Source organism: Balearica regulorum, chromosome 2 (assembly GCF_011004875.1).
Source record: "Balearica regulorum gibbericeps isolate bBalReg1 chromosome 2, bBalReg1.pri, whole genome shotgun sequence".
NCBI lineage: Eukaryota > Metazoa > Chordata > Aves > Gruiformes > Gruidae > Balearica > Balearica regulorum.
In genome coordinates this window covers 101,419,269-101,436,623 of record NC_046185.1, presented here as the reverse complement: position 1 = coordinate 101,436,623, position 17,355 = coordinate 101,419,269, and the positions used below count along the sequence as shown (strand labels likewise).

Below are 17,355 nucleotides of genomic sequence, written 5' to 3'. Positions count from 1 at the left end.
TGTTTCATACACACTTCACATTTGACAGGTTTATTACTACCTAGAGCTTCCCCCTTCCTGAAAAGGGGCTCCTTTATCTTTGCCATGTTATGTTATTTGCCTTGAATACAGCCTATGGCAACGCCCCAACCCACATTATTTTTAAACAGTGGCAACGAAAGAAAGACATATCACAAATGATAACAGGGATATGGAGTTGCCTTTCCTTCCCTTCTGCCCAAATCAAGCAATAAACAAAGAACAGTGGAAGTTCAGTCCTGTATTTCTCAAGTGCAAATCAAAACAAGTCCTGAGTTACTAGAATTTCTCTGGTAGTTACATCAGAACTTCCTCCTACAGCATAACAAGATGAGCAGAAGAGCCCTCTGACACACTCTGCCTTCAGAAAGCCATCCTGAGGGAGTTATAATTGCTGGTAAACAACCCCATTCTCAGACAACTCTGTTCTTAAAGGGGGAAAAAAAAAAAAAGGCAAGCAGCAGAGCTTACATAAGCCACAATAAATCAACTGTATTTCTCAGCCAAGTTGAAGATGAGACCAACCTGGTGGTAAAGCAAGATTTCCAAAACTGTACTCTTCATGCGTAAAATTTTAAAGCATAATCAATATCCTACTGCCAACAGAACACTTTCTCAATTCTGTCAAAACTACTATTGCAAAATATTTTTGAAAGATAAGATAACAACTCTTATCCTTTAAATGCAGTCACATACACTCTATAAATGAGAAGAAAATCTTAAATATACAAACTGAAAACATGGACAATATCTTCTCCTAGCTTTGCTTCTGTTAATAGTTATGCCTAAAGTTTTCTGAGCTGAAGCATCTACTACTGAAAGCACAGTAAATTCTACCACAGCAATGACAGTTAGATGACAATGTTCTTACTGCAAAGATCACATTTCAGGATTTTCAGGTCCAATTCAAGAGTACTTGGGAACACTGCATTATCAGCCTAATTCTACTCCTAACAGAAACCTTTCTGTAATAAATACAAAACTACAGATATTTTTCACTAAACACTGGTTCTAGGTACCAAAACGAAGATGAAGAGGCTAATTTTCAGAAATTACATGTTACCTAAAAAGGAAAGTTTTTAAAAAAGGAAAGAAAAAAATACTCTTTTTCTTTTTAAAATCAAAGTAGGACCCCCACGTTTCCTAAGTTAAATTCACCAAAATAGAAACATCAAATTACAGTCTTGGTCAAAGGATAGTGACTCTTTCTTTTTCCCTCTGTCTTCATATGCATAGATATCATTACATTCACTATAATGACAATTACAGATCACATAACTATGTTGCCTCTGAGCCAAATAGTGAATGGATTTCCTCTTATTTTTTGTTTTTCCTATCCTGCTGCACAGAGTAAGTTGCACTTAATTAGTTGGAGCCTAAGAGATGACAGAGCACCACAGTTCTCTTGCACATGTTTGTGTAAAGTAAGACTGCAGAATGGAATGGAAAGTTTGCTCCTTCCTTTAAACTGTAACTATCAATGCAATATTGTCTATACAGAATACTGTGGCACTTTACAGCCCCTGATTTAATTTCTGGGCACTGAGTTAATTTATAGGCAGTGACGTAGCTGAGAATGGGAGCCAGGAAAAAATTGGGGTATAAAACGTTCTGAGTGACAGCCATAATTAAAAAAAAAGTCAAATAACACAAAGTCCATCTTTATAAAGAATTCCAATAAATCTGTTAACGAATCCATCTTCTTCCTCACTCCAAACAAACTAATTATATTACTTGTAAATTACTTTGAACTGATCTTGTATGATCTCCTAATGAAAATGAAAGCTTTGGAACGTTGTTGTTCCTACAAAATTTAAGTTTCCACCTGAATTCCTGACACCGAGGTGAAAACACGTTGACCTCTTTACATTTTTAACGCAGAAACGATGTTGCAGAGTCATCTGCTCTGACTTAACATAATAAAGGATGGCTTCACTGTATTTCTCACGCACTGAATCCAATGACAGCACTTCAACTCAAACATGCCTTTTGCAAATTCATCCAGTTTTAATCTAAAGGCTTGAACAATGCAGAATCTTTGTCTGCTTATGCTTTTTACTCCTGGATTTTCATTACTATTTTACAAACGTGATTCAATTATACAGTAGTACTTCATCCCAAAGGATACCAAAGGCACTTTACTAACTGAATTAAGTCAAAAGCTCTCTGGTTACCTTTTCAAGGTAAAGCTTGGTAACTGTTTAACAACTCAGTCATTGGTGGATTTAACTCTTCAAACTGCCTCAAACTTAAGCTAAATAATCATCGCCATTTGTTGTTCTGCTTAACACTGTGTAGTAAAAAAAAAACAAACCCCCAGCTGTGTCTGTACAATTTATATGATCTAGTCTTTTACGCTTCCACTAATTTCAACAAAGTGTGTAATTCCTTGTCTTAGAGCAAATAAACTGTGGTATTTTAAAGACTATGGTAACGGGTATCTTCATCACCCTGGATGAAGCCTAGATATTTTTGGGCTACAAAGGGTACTGGAACTCAGTTCCACCAAGAGCATTCCTTTCCTTTTCCTTTCGTGCCACAATCAAATCAAATGACCCTGGATGCAAGAAGGCCTAAATGCTGTATAACGCAAGATGACGAATGGGGTTACCAAGCTGCTCTTTCCAGGAGAAAGGCAACAAAGCCTATATATTGACATTGGCCTACTGAAAACATTTATGAAAACCTTTGGTTTCTAATTGATAGAGATACATACCCCTATAATACTCAAACCTTTCAGGTAGTCCTGACGGGGTTGGGCTTGCGGCACACAGCCTGCTAGAACCACTTTCTTCTTCCCTTCTTGGGCTTTCCTAAAGAAAAGCAGACAGACAGTGTGTTATTATTTCCAAAACTGATCATTTTCAACTTCAAAATAGTCATATTGTGCATGTGACACAGGAAAGCAACCACAATGAAAACGTTCCCAAATCAGAAACAACTTGTACATGTTTGAACCTCAGAAACCAAAGAAACCAACACACCAGAAGAACCCCATATGAAGCTATCAGGCCACAGCACACGTGCCTCACTTTGGGGAGCATCTACAGAGAACATTACCACTGTATATCTTGGACAAAAGTACAACCTTGAAAGCCCTTAATCAAGTTTGGTTAATCTTTATTTGCCACAATGACAGCAGAGAATCTTGTCACGAAAGATGGGACAGAGGCATTAAGTGCAATTCAAGAAAAGTTACACAGAATGCAAGGGACAGCCTAGGCAAATAAAAAACTGCTAGCTCAGGCATTTCTGTAGTACCAGTCAGAAGTGACCAGTTACATCAGTCTTCTAATGTTTACTTTAAAAATGTTTATTTACTTTTAAATGTACATTTACTTAAAAATGTTTAAGTAAATGTTTACTTAAAATCATACCGCTTGCCTACCGAGTAGGAAACCAAAACACTAAGATTAAATGGTTAACACTGTTCATTTTGTTAGTGATATTTTGACTCACTTTGAATTCAACACTGAATATCAAGCCATCACTGAATCTTGAAACTACCAGAAGCCCTGAACAGAACTATCGGCTGCATACAAAACAGTGAGATGCAAAACCTGCTTATGTTCATTAAACTTTGAAGATCATCCATTAACACATTAACCCAACACAACTACCGCATTATAATGTGCAAAACAGTAAAGAAGAGAAGCACTGAATAATTTTAGCAGATTTGCTAGGTCTGACATATCACAGGTTGCTCTAAGAACCATCTTTCACAGTTGCATGCTGTATCACAACCTCCTGGCAGATTTCTGTCAAACTGGAACCTTGTAAATCCATATTTTATCCAGGAATATATGGATTCATGAAGTGTTTACTGTTATGTTGGAACAGGCTAAGACATGTCATAACATTTTTCAGAAAAAGCTATCTTCTCCAAAATACACAATCGCTTAGACAATTTTATACTCTTCAGCTTGCTTGAACTGTCTCCAAGCTGAATGCACTAGAGAAAGTGATGTTCAACAAGCACAACAAGGATGCTACACTGAGTATCTGCAGATCTCCAGCAAATGCAAATTTAATGAGGAAAAAAAAAAACAAACCACACTGGTACCACACACAGTTCCACTACTCGCAGTTTACTTCATACACACAATACGGACAAATTTATTTACAAGTTATAGCTCAAATGAAATCTCAGAACACCACACAAATTGTAGTATTAACGGAGACCACAGGTCATCTTGCCAAATACCTTGCACCAGCTGCTGAACTAAAAATGAAGTATTTCAAAGGAAAAAAATTAAATATCCTGTACACAGACAAGTGTGAAATAACAGGAAAATGTATTATGCCTGTTACCTCATATCTAACATAAATGAAGCAGATCTCTATAAAATATTCCATTTTGTTTAGTTTAGTGGGACTTTCAGGAAATCTTCAGACATTCATCATACAGACCCTCACTGGTCCTCTACTTGCATGCTAAGGTATATAATATAAATGCAAATCCTTTCATCTCTTCCTTGGTAATATTTCTGTGGATAAAGAACTATGATGAAATGCTAATTTAGTGTATTTCTTAGGCAAGGAACCTAGCAACATGTCTCCAAAATCTGCAATCTTCCTTTTCTTTCAGTGGTATATATTTAAGGGTTTTGCAAAATTTCAATGGAGGTCACCTACTTCTACATATCGAAGTTAAAAAAAAAAAAAAAATAAAAAAAGATCTACTTCATGCATTACCTAAAAATGTCACATAGCACCACGTGACACTCCACTAACTCAAAGGATGAAAATCACTACTTATACAGTCTAACGGACTCAACCTAACGCCTGGAGGCAAGACAATAACACCTGTCTCCAGCAAAGACAGCACGCATCCTGAGGCAACTCGGCATCTGGTATAATCTGCTGCTAGCAACAGCCGTCTCCATCTACTTGAAAACCTGTGAGTACTACAGAAGAAAAAGCTTTTATTCATGTCTTTTTATCTGAGAAAAAAAAAATAAACAAAGTTTCCCTTGACACATTAAATGGCATTTTAATGTTATTTCACAGCTTTAACATTTTGCCGTATCTTCTGGGACTGTAACTGGAGCTGGGGGAAAAAAGTTAAACTGAATATTCTTCATAATAAGCATTGCCTTCATTTAACTTTTTTAAAGTTGTACAGGTCTCTACAGAATAAAGAATTCTGTACACTGAGATTTTTTTGCTTTAAAATGCAATTAAGTGGAAATGTCAGAATTAAATTTTCAATCATAGTCAATTTTCATTACACCCATAATACACTGTACAGCCCACGAAACCCACCACCATAAATGAAAAACCATTGTGAAGGAAATTATGAAAATTTTTGCCTCATTTTCAAGAAAACACTTCTCAAAGTATGCATTCCAGTACTATATTGTCACCTCCTTTTAATACTGTTTAATGAGTCCTCCTCATATTAACAAAAGCCTGCAAAAATTATTCTTCAGAAATCTAGTTAGCACAGCAACTGTATTAGAAAAGCCTTTATCCTTCAAAAACATGAATAGTAATGAGAGTAATACCTCATGGAATCTAGTAGGTGGCATGAACAAGTACATCTTCCCTTTTAGACCCCCTTTATATTTTTCAATTACATGAACCTTACCTTGAGCTTTCAATCTAATTGCATCAGGAAACATTTTTGAGAAATACACTCTTTTCTAAAAACTTCTTGCAAGATACACATCTGAATAGAAATTTAATTAGAGCAATTCTTTTTTAAAGAAAGGAATTATTCGAGCTACTTCCTAAGTAATGGGCGGGGAACAAAAAACAAGTAAGAAACAAGGGCATAAAAAAAAGAAGTACTGCATACAGTAGAGGACTCACACAAGATCTGTAGTGAGATCATCGGTTATATTCCATCGCAATGGCATTGCACAGATATAGCCACTGCAACTATAATTGTACTATCAGACTTAATGAAATATGTTCAATGTATACTGCTTTTTACGAAGCAAATTTGAAGACTTAAATGGGGAGGAACTTCTGCCTTGCTTAACTGCACTTCTATTTATGTCATTAGGAACCTGCCCAAACCGGAATATTCTGCTCACAATTTTATGTAACATGTTCTTAACACAGTTTTTCTACTTTTTATTTCTTTGAGTTCCAAGAAAATGTGGTCAGTAATGCAACAAGGATAAAGAAAAAATCCCACCCTCCAAAAAAGCCCCCAGTGTTTGCTACATCCGCACTGTGTGTATAGCAACACTGCTGCATACGGTGGCAGCTGGTGCAGGAAGCTGTACCGCTTTTTCATGAATGTGTTGGGTTTGCGTGGCAAGGTTTTGGTAGCAGGGGGGCTACAGGGGTGGCTTCTGTGAGAAGCTGCTAGAAGCTTCCCCTGTGTCTGATAGAGCCAATGCCAGCCGGCTCCAAGACGGACCTGCCGCTGGCCAAGGCCAAGCCAATCAGCGCCTCTGTGACAACATATTTAAGAAAGAGAAAAACAGTTAGAGAGCGCTTTTTTTTGCGGCCAGAGAGAGGAGGGAGAAGATGTAAGAAACTCTGCAGACACCAAGGTCAGTGCAGAAGGAGGGGGAGGAGGTGCTCCAGGCGCTGGAGCAGAGATTCCCCTGCAGCCTGTGGAGAAGACCATGGTGAAGCAGGCTGTCCCCCTGCAGCCCATGGAGGGAGGATGAGGGGGTGTAGAGATTCCACCTGCAGCCCGTGGAGGACCCCACGCCAGAGCAGGTGGAGGCACCTGAAGGAGGCTGTGGCCCTGTGGGAAGCCCACGCTAGAGCAAGCTCCTGGCAGGACCTGCGGACAGAGGAGCCCACGCCGGAGCAGGTTTGCTGACAGGACTTGTGACCCCATGGGGGACCCCACGCTGGAGCAGTTTGCTCCTGAAGGTCTGCACCCCGTAGGAGAGACCCACCCTGGAGCAGTTCGTGAAGGACTGTAGCCCATGAGAGGGACCCCATGCTGGAGCAGGGGAACGATGAGAGGAGTCCTCCCCCTGAGGATGAAGAAGCAGCAGAAACAACGTGTGATGAACTGACCGTAACCCCTATTCCCCGTCCCCCTGTGCCGCTGGAGGTTGAAGCCAGGAGTGAAGTTGAGCTCGGGAAGATGGGAGGGGTGGGGTGAGGTGTTTTAAGATTTGGTTTTATTTCTCATTCCTCTACTCTGTTTTGCTTAGTAATAAATCAGATGAATTCCCTCTCTCAGTTCAGTCTGTTTTGCTCGTGATGATAATTAGTGAATGATCTCTCCCTGTCCTTATCTCGACCCATAAGCTTTTTGTTGTACTTTTTCTCCCCCGTCTAGAGAAGGAGGGGAGTGATAGAGCAGCTCTGGTGGGCATCTGGCCCTCAGCCAGGGTCAACCCACCACAATGACTCACAGCCATTCAGGTAGAATCACCACAGGAAAAAAAGTTAGGGACCTTGCCCTGAATTTCAAATTTAAGAAAAGCGAGGGGGGGGGGGGGGGGGGGGGCGGGGGCAGGGAGAAAAAAAATGAAAGCAGAGAAGATGGGCTAAGTTCAATGGAAGATGATGTGTGACATTGAAAATAATTCCTAACTTGCTCTTTAGCAAAGAGAGACAAGAGAAGCCAGATCATCACTGCTCACCTGCTTGGTTCCCTTTCCGTGAGCAGAGCTGTCCGCTGGACTTTTCTAAGCTGGGAACTCTTAATGGCATGACTTCTAGCTTTCAGAGAACCACCACTATTACTCACCAAGGTATCCTAGCTGCACAGGAAGCATGGCAGGCATCTGAAATGATACGCAGTCTCTTCCGCATGGAGCAAAGCTGGCAAGCTACAGGCTGGTCAGCATGAAACATCTAATTTGTAAAGTGTTGCTCTAGTACCAAATATGTGAAACCAAGTATTATACCTATAAACCCCAATTTTTTCCTCGAAAAATCTATTTTTGGTGAAATTAAATAATAAAGAAGTATTTGAACAACGAGCAGAAGGCTGCCTGCAGCAGCAGGACTAAGCAACAGTCAAATGCAAGTATGAGAAGCAGCAAGATCAAAATTTTCAGCAAAAGCAATAAATTAGGGGGAAAAGTGCTTTACAGTGAGCTTGTTAAGCTTTGCATTGATAGTAGTTGGGAAATGTTCATAAAATACTAAGGGGAACTATATCTAATGTTGAAGTACAACAATCATTATCTGAAATGAAAATGGAAGCATTTCATGCTGAATCCTACTATGCAGATGGCAACTGACTATACTCTCAAATAAGTTTTTACAGCAATGAGCTATTCCTACCAAACACAGTACTCCTCTCCCTGTTATTGTACTAGCACAAACCCAGTGATTTTCCATTTTAACATGTGTATAGTTAAATCGAATTCTGCAATGCACCAGTGTAATCTACTCATGTCACTCTCATGGCCTTTTATTACAGAAAAATCTACAACACCCTGTATCAGGTATTTTAGAAAAGTGTGAAGCCATAAATCAGTGGAACCTTTGTGTCTAGTAATGTGCGAAGAAATGTTAGCATACATGAGAAAGTTCTGCTAAGGCAGCTCTGGCTGAATACAGTATGAGCTGGGTATATGAGGAGATGAGGCTGCCAAAGGTTATAAAAAAAAATAAATTGGGGGATACTACTTCCCAAGCTGTAGAAATGATGTTGTGATATCTCTGGGGAAAAAGAAATGCTATTAGGCTAAAGATTCAAATGTGTGGAATATATTCCAACTGTCTCATCTGCTGAATTAATCAGTAGGAAGCCACAAGTTTTAAAGAGAGTGTAACATCCCTGGAATGAAAAGACGGTGCCTGTATAGCATCTGGAATACATTCCTGAAAATCCATAAAATCACACAGCTATTTTCTGTTTGAAAAGTTACAAATGGTAACTTTAACTGTGGCTTTACAGGCTTTGAGCCAATCTAATGTCACGCTACTACCCAAATGCTTGCTTCCCATCCTCCCTGTCTCCTATTGCTGCTCCTACCTTTCTCCAACTCCAATCCCTCCTCTTTCTCATTTCTGGCCATCTGGTATCACTCCTTCTCCACTCCAAGCTCTGCAGCTCACCAGACCCTTCTGGGGCCCTAATTTAACTCACTGATATAGCAGAAACCTACTGAGCTGAGTTTGGGGTTTGTTTTTTCAGGTTTGTTTTTTTTTTTTTTTTTTTACAAGTTTATTCTGTTAGGTCAGCTGATGGGAGAAAGGCGGCAGCAGAGCCAAAACAATGGTCAAGGGAAAGCTGTTGGGAAGGGAGCAGAAAAAGAGGAGATGGGAACTCCTCATTTTGTCTGCAGTGAGCTTGACAAGTCTTGAGAAACCTTTGAGGCAGGTGGCAATACGCTGAGTGGGATGGGTGAATAAAGAGCAAGAAGGATGTAAGAAACTCCCATACACGTGCTTTCGAGGTCAAGGACAGCCGCATAGTCAAAGGCATGTCAAAAACCTGAGGAAAACTTGTCAACATTATTAGTGTTTATCATGGCAGAACTATTTGAGTGTATTTAGGCCTATCAGCTTCCTTGTACTCTTCCACAGCCCCTAAAGAATTACTGTTTTCCTTGTGAAGCATGTGAAGATGTAATGTTCATTTGAGGACACTTATGCTAATCATTGGAGTTTACTAAACTGCTCTTTGAGGACCAACCTCTAGCAAAGCAGCCCTCTGGTTACTATGCTGCATCCTTTGGACGCGTCTCCTTCAACAAAAACCCTTAGGTAACATGTAAATACTCCAGGGGAAAAATAAGTTGCATGTCCTCTTCCTGATAAAAGCAAGCATGTCTTTTCTGAAAATACTTCAAAAGACATAAGTGCTTGCTCCATCAGACTCCAAACTGAGGTTGTAAAGATGTGCTCCGAGCAAAAATAAATAAAATGAAAGCATAAAAATATCCACCTACAATGGAGTTTTTTTTTAAAAGAAGTGAAATGTCAGCTCTGAGAATAACTCCAAGACTCACATGCTACGCATCAAATTATTCCCTAAGTTTCTGAGGGGACATACCTGAGGAAGAAAAAGTATATTTCATCTACACTTGGATCTTCTCAGTATCTGCATGAACAGGTGTTACACTTCTCACATCTTTCCCACTCTCAGAAAAAAATGCATTTGAACGCACTACTCGAACTTCTACTTTCCACAAGTACAACACATCCATCCAGCCTTTTATGGCAGACACTTGCGTCCACCACACTCCAAAATGATGGGTTAGTGGCTGCTCCCAAACTACAGGGAGTTTTCCCAACACAGCTTACTGCATTAATTCTAATATCTTGGTTTGAATGGAAAGTTGTTTTCATCGAACTACTTGGCATGCAAGTGAAGTGACTGCAGGTTTGCCTGCAAAAGGCAATCTCATTTTAAACCCTAGATCAAGTCAGGTATGTGCCTAAGTTTTACTTAAGTTTTGTGTAAATGTATCTTTATAGGCAGCAATTAAAGATCCAACAGTTATTCTTGGGCAGTCATTACTCAAATACAGTATTTTAGTGGTGATGGTCTCTTTTCTTCCTGCAGAGGCTTTCAAAGTAACAGTACCAAGATTTTATCAAATTGAAAAATCAGACCAGGAAGATGGGATGAAAGAATAAATCCTAAATCTCACTTTGGCCCTGCCTGGTAGTTTTTGTAGCCCCAAGCAAGGCTGAATTGACCAACATCAGCGGGGAAGTTCCTTCCCCAAGAACAGATATCTACCAGGATGGCCTTTGGGCAGGTTGGACAAGAATGGCTACAAGTCAACTCCTTTTAAGAAAATTAATTTAAAAATCAATATACCATAACTTTAAAGTAAATCTGCAAAACTCATAATTGTTGAAAGTTACCAGCATTACAACAACAAAATTATTTTTAAAAGGAAAGTGTAATTAATGACAATCTGCTCCTCAAAAAAATCATCTTGGCTGGTGGTGAACAGATTTTTACTTGTTTGCTAAAAAGCACACATTTTAATTTTTTTTTCTCATTATTGCTGAGAAGTCAGGTACTCAGGGTTTTTTTCTGTTTATTTAAAAGATTGAGGGATCTTGCCATGCAACAGAAAATACTAGAAAATCAGTACAAAATTTCAAACCAGGAGGAGTTTGCCCTGCTCCAGACACTGTATTCTTAACCAGGACATAAACTTGGTAGGATGGTAGGACATTATTGGTAGGATGCACTGCTATGTTCCTGAGCTCCTTCACTGTATTACAATGAAACAAACAAACAAAAAAAAAATCACTGCCAACTGAATTTTTTTCTAGGCTGTCTTGATCGATGCATATAGACAACTATTAAAACTAAACATACTCCATTCTTCAAATAAAATATTCACAACTTTAGATTCTTACCTACTCATTGAAGTTAAATTACTTCAATAGGCAAATTATAGAATCACAGAGTGGTTTGGTCTGAAAGGGACCTCAAAGATCATCTAGTTCCAACCCCCCTGCCATGGGCAGGGACACCCTCCACTAGACCAGGTTGCCCAAAGCCCCATCCAACCTGGTCTTGAACACTTCCAGGGAGGGGGCATCCACAGCTTCTCTGGGCAACCTGTTCCAGTGCCTCACCACCCTCACAGGAAAGAATTTCTTCCTAATATCCAATCTAAATCTACCCTCTTTCAGTTTAAAGGCATTACCCCTTGTCCTATCACTACAAATGCGTAATTACTGTCTTAGATAAGGTTGTCTTCCTGTAGTAGGCCCTTTATTACCAATTCTCAATGCGAAACCTTTAACATCTGCAAAAAACCCTCATCTTGTTCCTTGAAGTCTGCTCAAGGCAAACACTAGACACCAAATATCTATGAAGGCACTCCTAAACAGACACACTGGACTAGATTATGTCTCCATTTGTGATCGATGCAGATTTTCAATTGAGTTAAGCATGTTGATTGGTCTTCTGGTAATACCTGCAAGATTAAGTGTATAACAAAAATAATATCTAAGACAGGGTTTTCCATAATTAATATTTTGTTTTACCTATTCTGTCGGATTGAAGACAGGAGAAATTGTTAATTCAGGAGAATGTATTAATTCTTTTTCTATTACTTCTACTTTAAAGTACATACATGAGGCTCTAAATGTCTATGCCAGCAAATCTCACAAAACTTCAGCCATCCCCAGTGCTGGCTGCCTTTTCTTCCCCCCTCCTTTCACTTCAGATCTTTAGCTCTCTGGTGACAGCACGAGTAACTTTAACTCTGAACTTCTCTGAGGCACAGAGTACCGAATATATTGAAGTTCTGTCAACTCAGCCTTGCAAAAACAGAGGCTGATGGTAAACACACTACCAGGGAAGTGCTGCAGGTGGCAAAAGCTGGAATTACCTTTAAAAAAAAAAAAAGAATTACAAGTTTCTGCATATCCTTGAAGCTTTATGTCCTTTAGTACGTATGTGACAGATTGTAGTAAGGTTCTAAAAATATTTCACCATCTTTCTACATCTCCAGTTTCATGCCAGCCTTTCTTCAGCAAGGATCTAAGGAAATCACAGTAGTGAGAGAGTTTTCAGAAAAAGCACAAATAGCTCCAAACCTGCAGCAGCAATTTTCTCTTTTCTCTTTACCTGCTACAACTACTGTTGTCCTTCAAGTGTAAGCATTTTTGCATTCTTTCTATTAGTTTGAAAAAGCAAGACTTTGTTCTCCCCCCCTTCAAACTTGAGAATTTAATCCTATTCTGAATTTATGTTTGCAAATATAGAGGGAGTGTTTAATCAGCTATACTTGTCTCAAAATCAGTGAAAGGAAATCTGTAAATTCACTTGGAAAGGAACATTAAACTTCTGTCAGATTAAAGAAATGGAAATCAAAATCACAACAGTGAACTTTTATATAACCCACTTGACTCTTACTCTATTTCTCTGTTCTTCTACACATATTTCCGTAGGATCTATAATACTCTATTGTAGTATTTGTGGCATCGCTCTCCTTTATGTTTTGTTAACTGACCGTTTATTCTACTTCGCCTTCCCAATCTTCCCACTGTTAGTTCTATTTATCTCTTTAAGCATAAAACAAGTGCAGTTATTATTCTAACTAATTTGTGAAATACTACACTGCCTCTCAGGTTCAACACCCAGGACAGCTTCAAGTTACATGCACGCATGGCCAATGGTTGTAATATAAAACCTTGTTGACACAATGGCTAAAAAAATGAAATTAGTGTTGAATGAAAATTAAATAATTTGATTTTTTTTTCCACAGAGGTGCAGTATGCTTCTCAGTAACAGTCTATCTACAAAATTGAAAAAGGATCATCAAGAAAGGTTGCTGTTCTAGAAGCTATTATGAGTACTTTTTTTTGGGGGGTAAGTATAACACACCAAGATTTTTTTCTCATCATGTAAGGAAGTGAAGATCCAAAAAAAAAAAGGGTGCAAAATTTACATAGACTACATTCAGAGAGCAGTCCATGGTACTGACAATAGCATTCTACTGAGTCATCACAACAAAACCCCTCAAGGTTTTTCTATGCTGTGTCTGACACAGGGTATTCTGATAAAAAGTCGAGGATAACAAAGCAGCTAAGAACCAAGTCGTATTCTCTTGGACACCATCAGGGCAGCTGAGGCAGAAAAGCTACAGATCTGAAAGGCAGCCAGAATTCTGAGCATCAAGGCTTTTTGCTACTCAAAACCAGGTAGCTACAACCACTACATGAAAGAAAAACCAAAAACATTCTTGAGAGCCACTAAATATATTTTACATAATATGAGCACAGAAGACTGTCAGAAGGTATCCAACAAAGAGAAGGAAACAAAATTCAATAAAGTAACTTTTCAAAACAGTAAGCTGCATGTACTTTTTGCCTTATGGAAACGCTACCTGAGTAGCCACAAGTGCCCAGTTGTTGTGCCTAAGAATTCTGCAATGCATAAGCATGGGGTGATGAAACATAAATAAGCAACAAAGAATAGAGCAGAAACAAAAAGTAGGTTTAGCTCCTAAATACTGAAATCTTCACTCAGTCCAAATTGCACTGTATCGCATTTTTATTAACCTTTTGCTTATTCTTCTTCATTAAACTCTTCCAGTAAAGCCCAGTAAGCTCCTCCTAATCTAAAGCGGTGAGGACTGTTTTATTTAATTCCTATTCATGATCACAGTATCTGAACAGCAATAGAAGTAACAAACTATACAGTATACTATCTCTTATCCCTTCTGGTTAACCTCATTTTTGTAGAATCAGGGAAATGTAGGTTGGAAAGGACTTCTAGAGGTCATCCAGCCTACCCTCTCGTTCACAAGTGGACTACTGACAACATCATTACCCAGTCAAGGCTGGAAAACCTGCTGTCACTTGTTATGTCTTCTGGTCCGATCAAGAACAACTTGCAATCTTTGCAGTTGCCTTTCAAGTAATTACAGACTACTATACGATTATCCATTGGCCTCCTATGTGCCATACTCATGACAGCCTACCCGTTTTAGTAGCCCTCCAATGGAGCCAGCTCTAGTTCCCCTGCATCTCTCAACTGTCTCCAATCTATCCAAAACACAGTAATCCAGGTGAAGCCCCACCAAGGGATAAATGTCTTCTCTCAATCTCCTGGTCATGTTTGTCTTACAACTGAGAGCGACTCAGTAAAAATTGGCTCACGTTTCTTGGTCCTCACCATACATCTCATGTTCTTTGCAACAGGCTGCTTAGCCAACAGTCTTATCTCAATAGATTATGAAGCTAACTAACTCTTCATTAATATCTTTAATTTCTCACTGTTTTATACCACATCTAAAGAAATGGTAAAGATCCAAACAATCCTCCATGAATTACATTTTGACATATGCATTTGTTGGACAGAAAAATCTGGTTTCTGTATCGGTGAAACATCTTAGTGCTTCTACACTCTCACAAATTCATCACAATTCCTGAAAGCAACAGTCTCCTCCACTGCTTTAGCTTAATGCTTTAGAAGGGCCTTGCACCACACGCTACGATACAAACTGAAGAGATAGTACTATTTTATTTAAGAGACTCAAGCTTTGAGTCTGTGGCTACATGTACAGATTCAGAAGTGTATGACAATTATTTAAGAAGCTAATCCTACTTCTAAAGAGAAGTAATATGATTTTGTCTTTTTCCATTCATTTTTAATCACATTATCAAAAACAAAACAAAATTGAAATTCCCAGGTGACTTGCATGAAGACTGCACTTTGCTTTTGCCTGTACACTGCAGGAAAAATTCTCCACTCAGTTGTTGTCACTGATGCTTAAGCATAGGAAGGGAGAAGATGCTATTAGAAAGCAGGAAGCTCAAAAGTGCATCAAGCAGTGTAGGATGGCTTTAGTGCACTCCCACTGTGAAGTGGGACTGATCAGAGTAACTGCATCTGCTCAAGTCACTAACAATTTATGCAGCACACTTGGTTCCACTCTGGTTTAGGCTTTTTGATGCATATGGTTGGAAAAACATTTGCAGGGGGGCTGGCTGAGAGAAGCAGAGAAAGACACAAGACCTGGAAGTAGCTCTGAGAAATTAATACCACTTTAGTCATCTAAATTTAATTCAAAATGTATTATTTAAAGAGGTAAAAATTGTAACTTCTATCAGAGCTGAAGGGGTAATTTCTCTAAAGCTTGCCTAAGAATGTCTCCTAAAATAACTAAAATATCATTCTAGTAGTTTTCACAATAGATAATGTTCTACGAGTTTAATGCACTGCCAGGCATTTCATAGGGATAACAACACATGCATGGGCTCATGAAAGTTTTAGGTCACATGCACATCTGAAAGGTCAGCACAATTTAAAGGACTCAAGCAACAAACATTAGCTCCCCTGTGTTAACACTACACATTTCTAACTAACACAATCCAAGGTGGCTTGAATATATATATGTGCACATGACAACTTCCATTTCCTCCCCCCCCCCCCCAAAAAATTTCCCATAAACTTTAATTCTCACAGAGTAACATCACCATCTGTATAGCACCTCTTTACCTACACATACATATAGATATAACCTAAGAAATAGTCTACTTTTGAAGAATAAGCAAAGTCTAATACTATACAGTACTATGTAGAAAGTGTGCAGCATACAATTAGCAGCAGTAAGTATCCGAGCCCAGTAAACCACACATACCACTCTACCAGGATTTCACAGTTTTATCCCCAATCCCATCATCACAAACGTCAGGAGAAAGGCCTCACTGCGTAACGCCATTGATCAATGGCTTTCTAAAGGAAGAACATAACCTAACAGAGTAATGAATAATTTTTAAAGGTTATTTTGCAAGTCCTATACAAAACAAGCTAAGTGCTTTACAGATAAACCTTCTGTAACAATCTCTAATATAATAATAAATAATAACAATGTAATCAACCATTAAATATCTCTGAGCAATATTAATTGCGCAACAACATTTCCTATGCAACCACTTCATATTTTTAATTCATTTCTATTTTTAATACAATATACATCTCTGCAGACTTCAAGACACCTCACACTAGGAAACAATATTAAATAATGCAGTGCTCTGTGTTAAATCTACTTAATGCAGCTCAGAATTCTACTGAATCTCACTGGAAAGTATCATCTTGTTACAAAACTTGGAAAAAGAAATCCATCTGCTCCTACCAGGAGTTTCAAAGAAACTCTGTTCAAACACTGCAGAATTTGAGAGGATGGGAGAAGTGCTAACTCCACAACTCACGCCTCTGAAATTTGCTCTGAAAGATTTCTCATATTTTTCTTCCAAATTTCCACAGTGACTCAAGTACATTTTTCAGACCCTGATTGCACTCAGTATATAATATGTTTTCTTTGAAATACTACTTCATTAATAAACATCATGATTTTTTCCTACCACAGCTTATATACAAAGATTCAAAGTGTTAAATAGGTAATTCTTACAGTGATTGAGTCTTTATTCTGAACAGTCTGCACCCAGGAAGATCTTCCCCTGTCATGAAGTAGAAATTTGTTTTTAAACAGGTGCCAGAGGGAGTCAGAACTTTTCTTTTAAATAAAGCTCAAATTGGGAAATCGAGCACGGCGCTCCCTGAAGCTCCTTTCAAAATCTGAGCTCCATTCATCAACTTTTCACATCTCTTGCTATCGGACAACCCACTCCAGATTTCTCTAGTACTTGGTGGAGAAAAATGTGTGTCAACCTTATTTAAGACGATCCAAAACTCTGTTATCTGTAGGATATAGGCCTACCTGTATCAGCAGAAGGCAGGTAGAATCCTTCAGTAAGGGACGGTAAGTATGTACTTCAATGTTACGTGCATACTTATTTCCAAATACACTACAGAATTACAGAAGTAAAAAGGTAGGTTCTGCATCACTGTTACCAGCAGCTCAACCTGATGGAATTTTTTAAGGTGTCTTAGATTTAATAGTATAAACCACTAAGGAGCAAACATCTTAGGTTGCTTACCTGGTTTTCATAATCCCTTTTCATAGAGCTAGA

The 17,355-nt window shown here is 38.7% G+C and overlaps 1 protein-coding gene across 6 annotated transcripts in view; it reads right to left on the bottom strand.

The window, feature by feature from the left end:
* Positions 1–17,355, bottom strand: part of CDKAL1 (CDKAL1 threonylcarbamoyladenosine tRNA methylthiotransferase) — a 441,944-nt gene that overhangs the window by 303,154 nt on the left and 121,435 nt on the right. For all 6 annotated transcript variants that reach the window (XM_075745163.1, XM_075745164.1, XM_075745166.1 and 3 more), the window contains one exon: positions 2,735–2,831. In XM_075745163.1, coding sequence (XP_075601278.1) covers positions 2,735–2,831 — 97 coding nt within the window. The remainder of the gene's footprint in view (positions 1–2,734; positions 2,832–17,355) is intronic.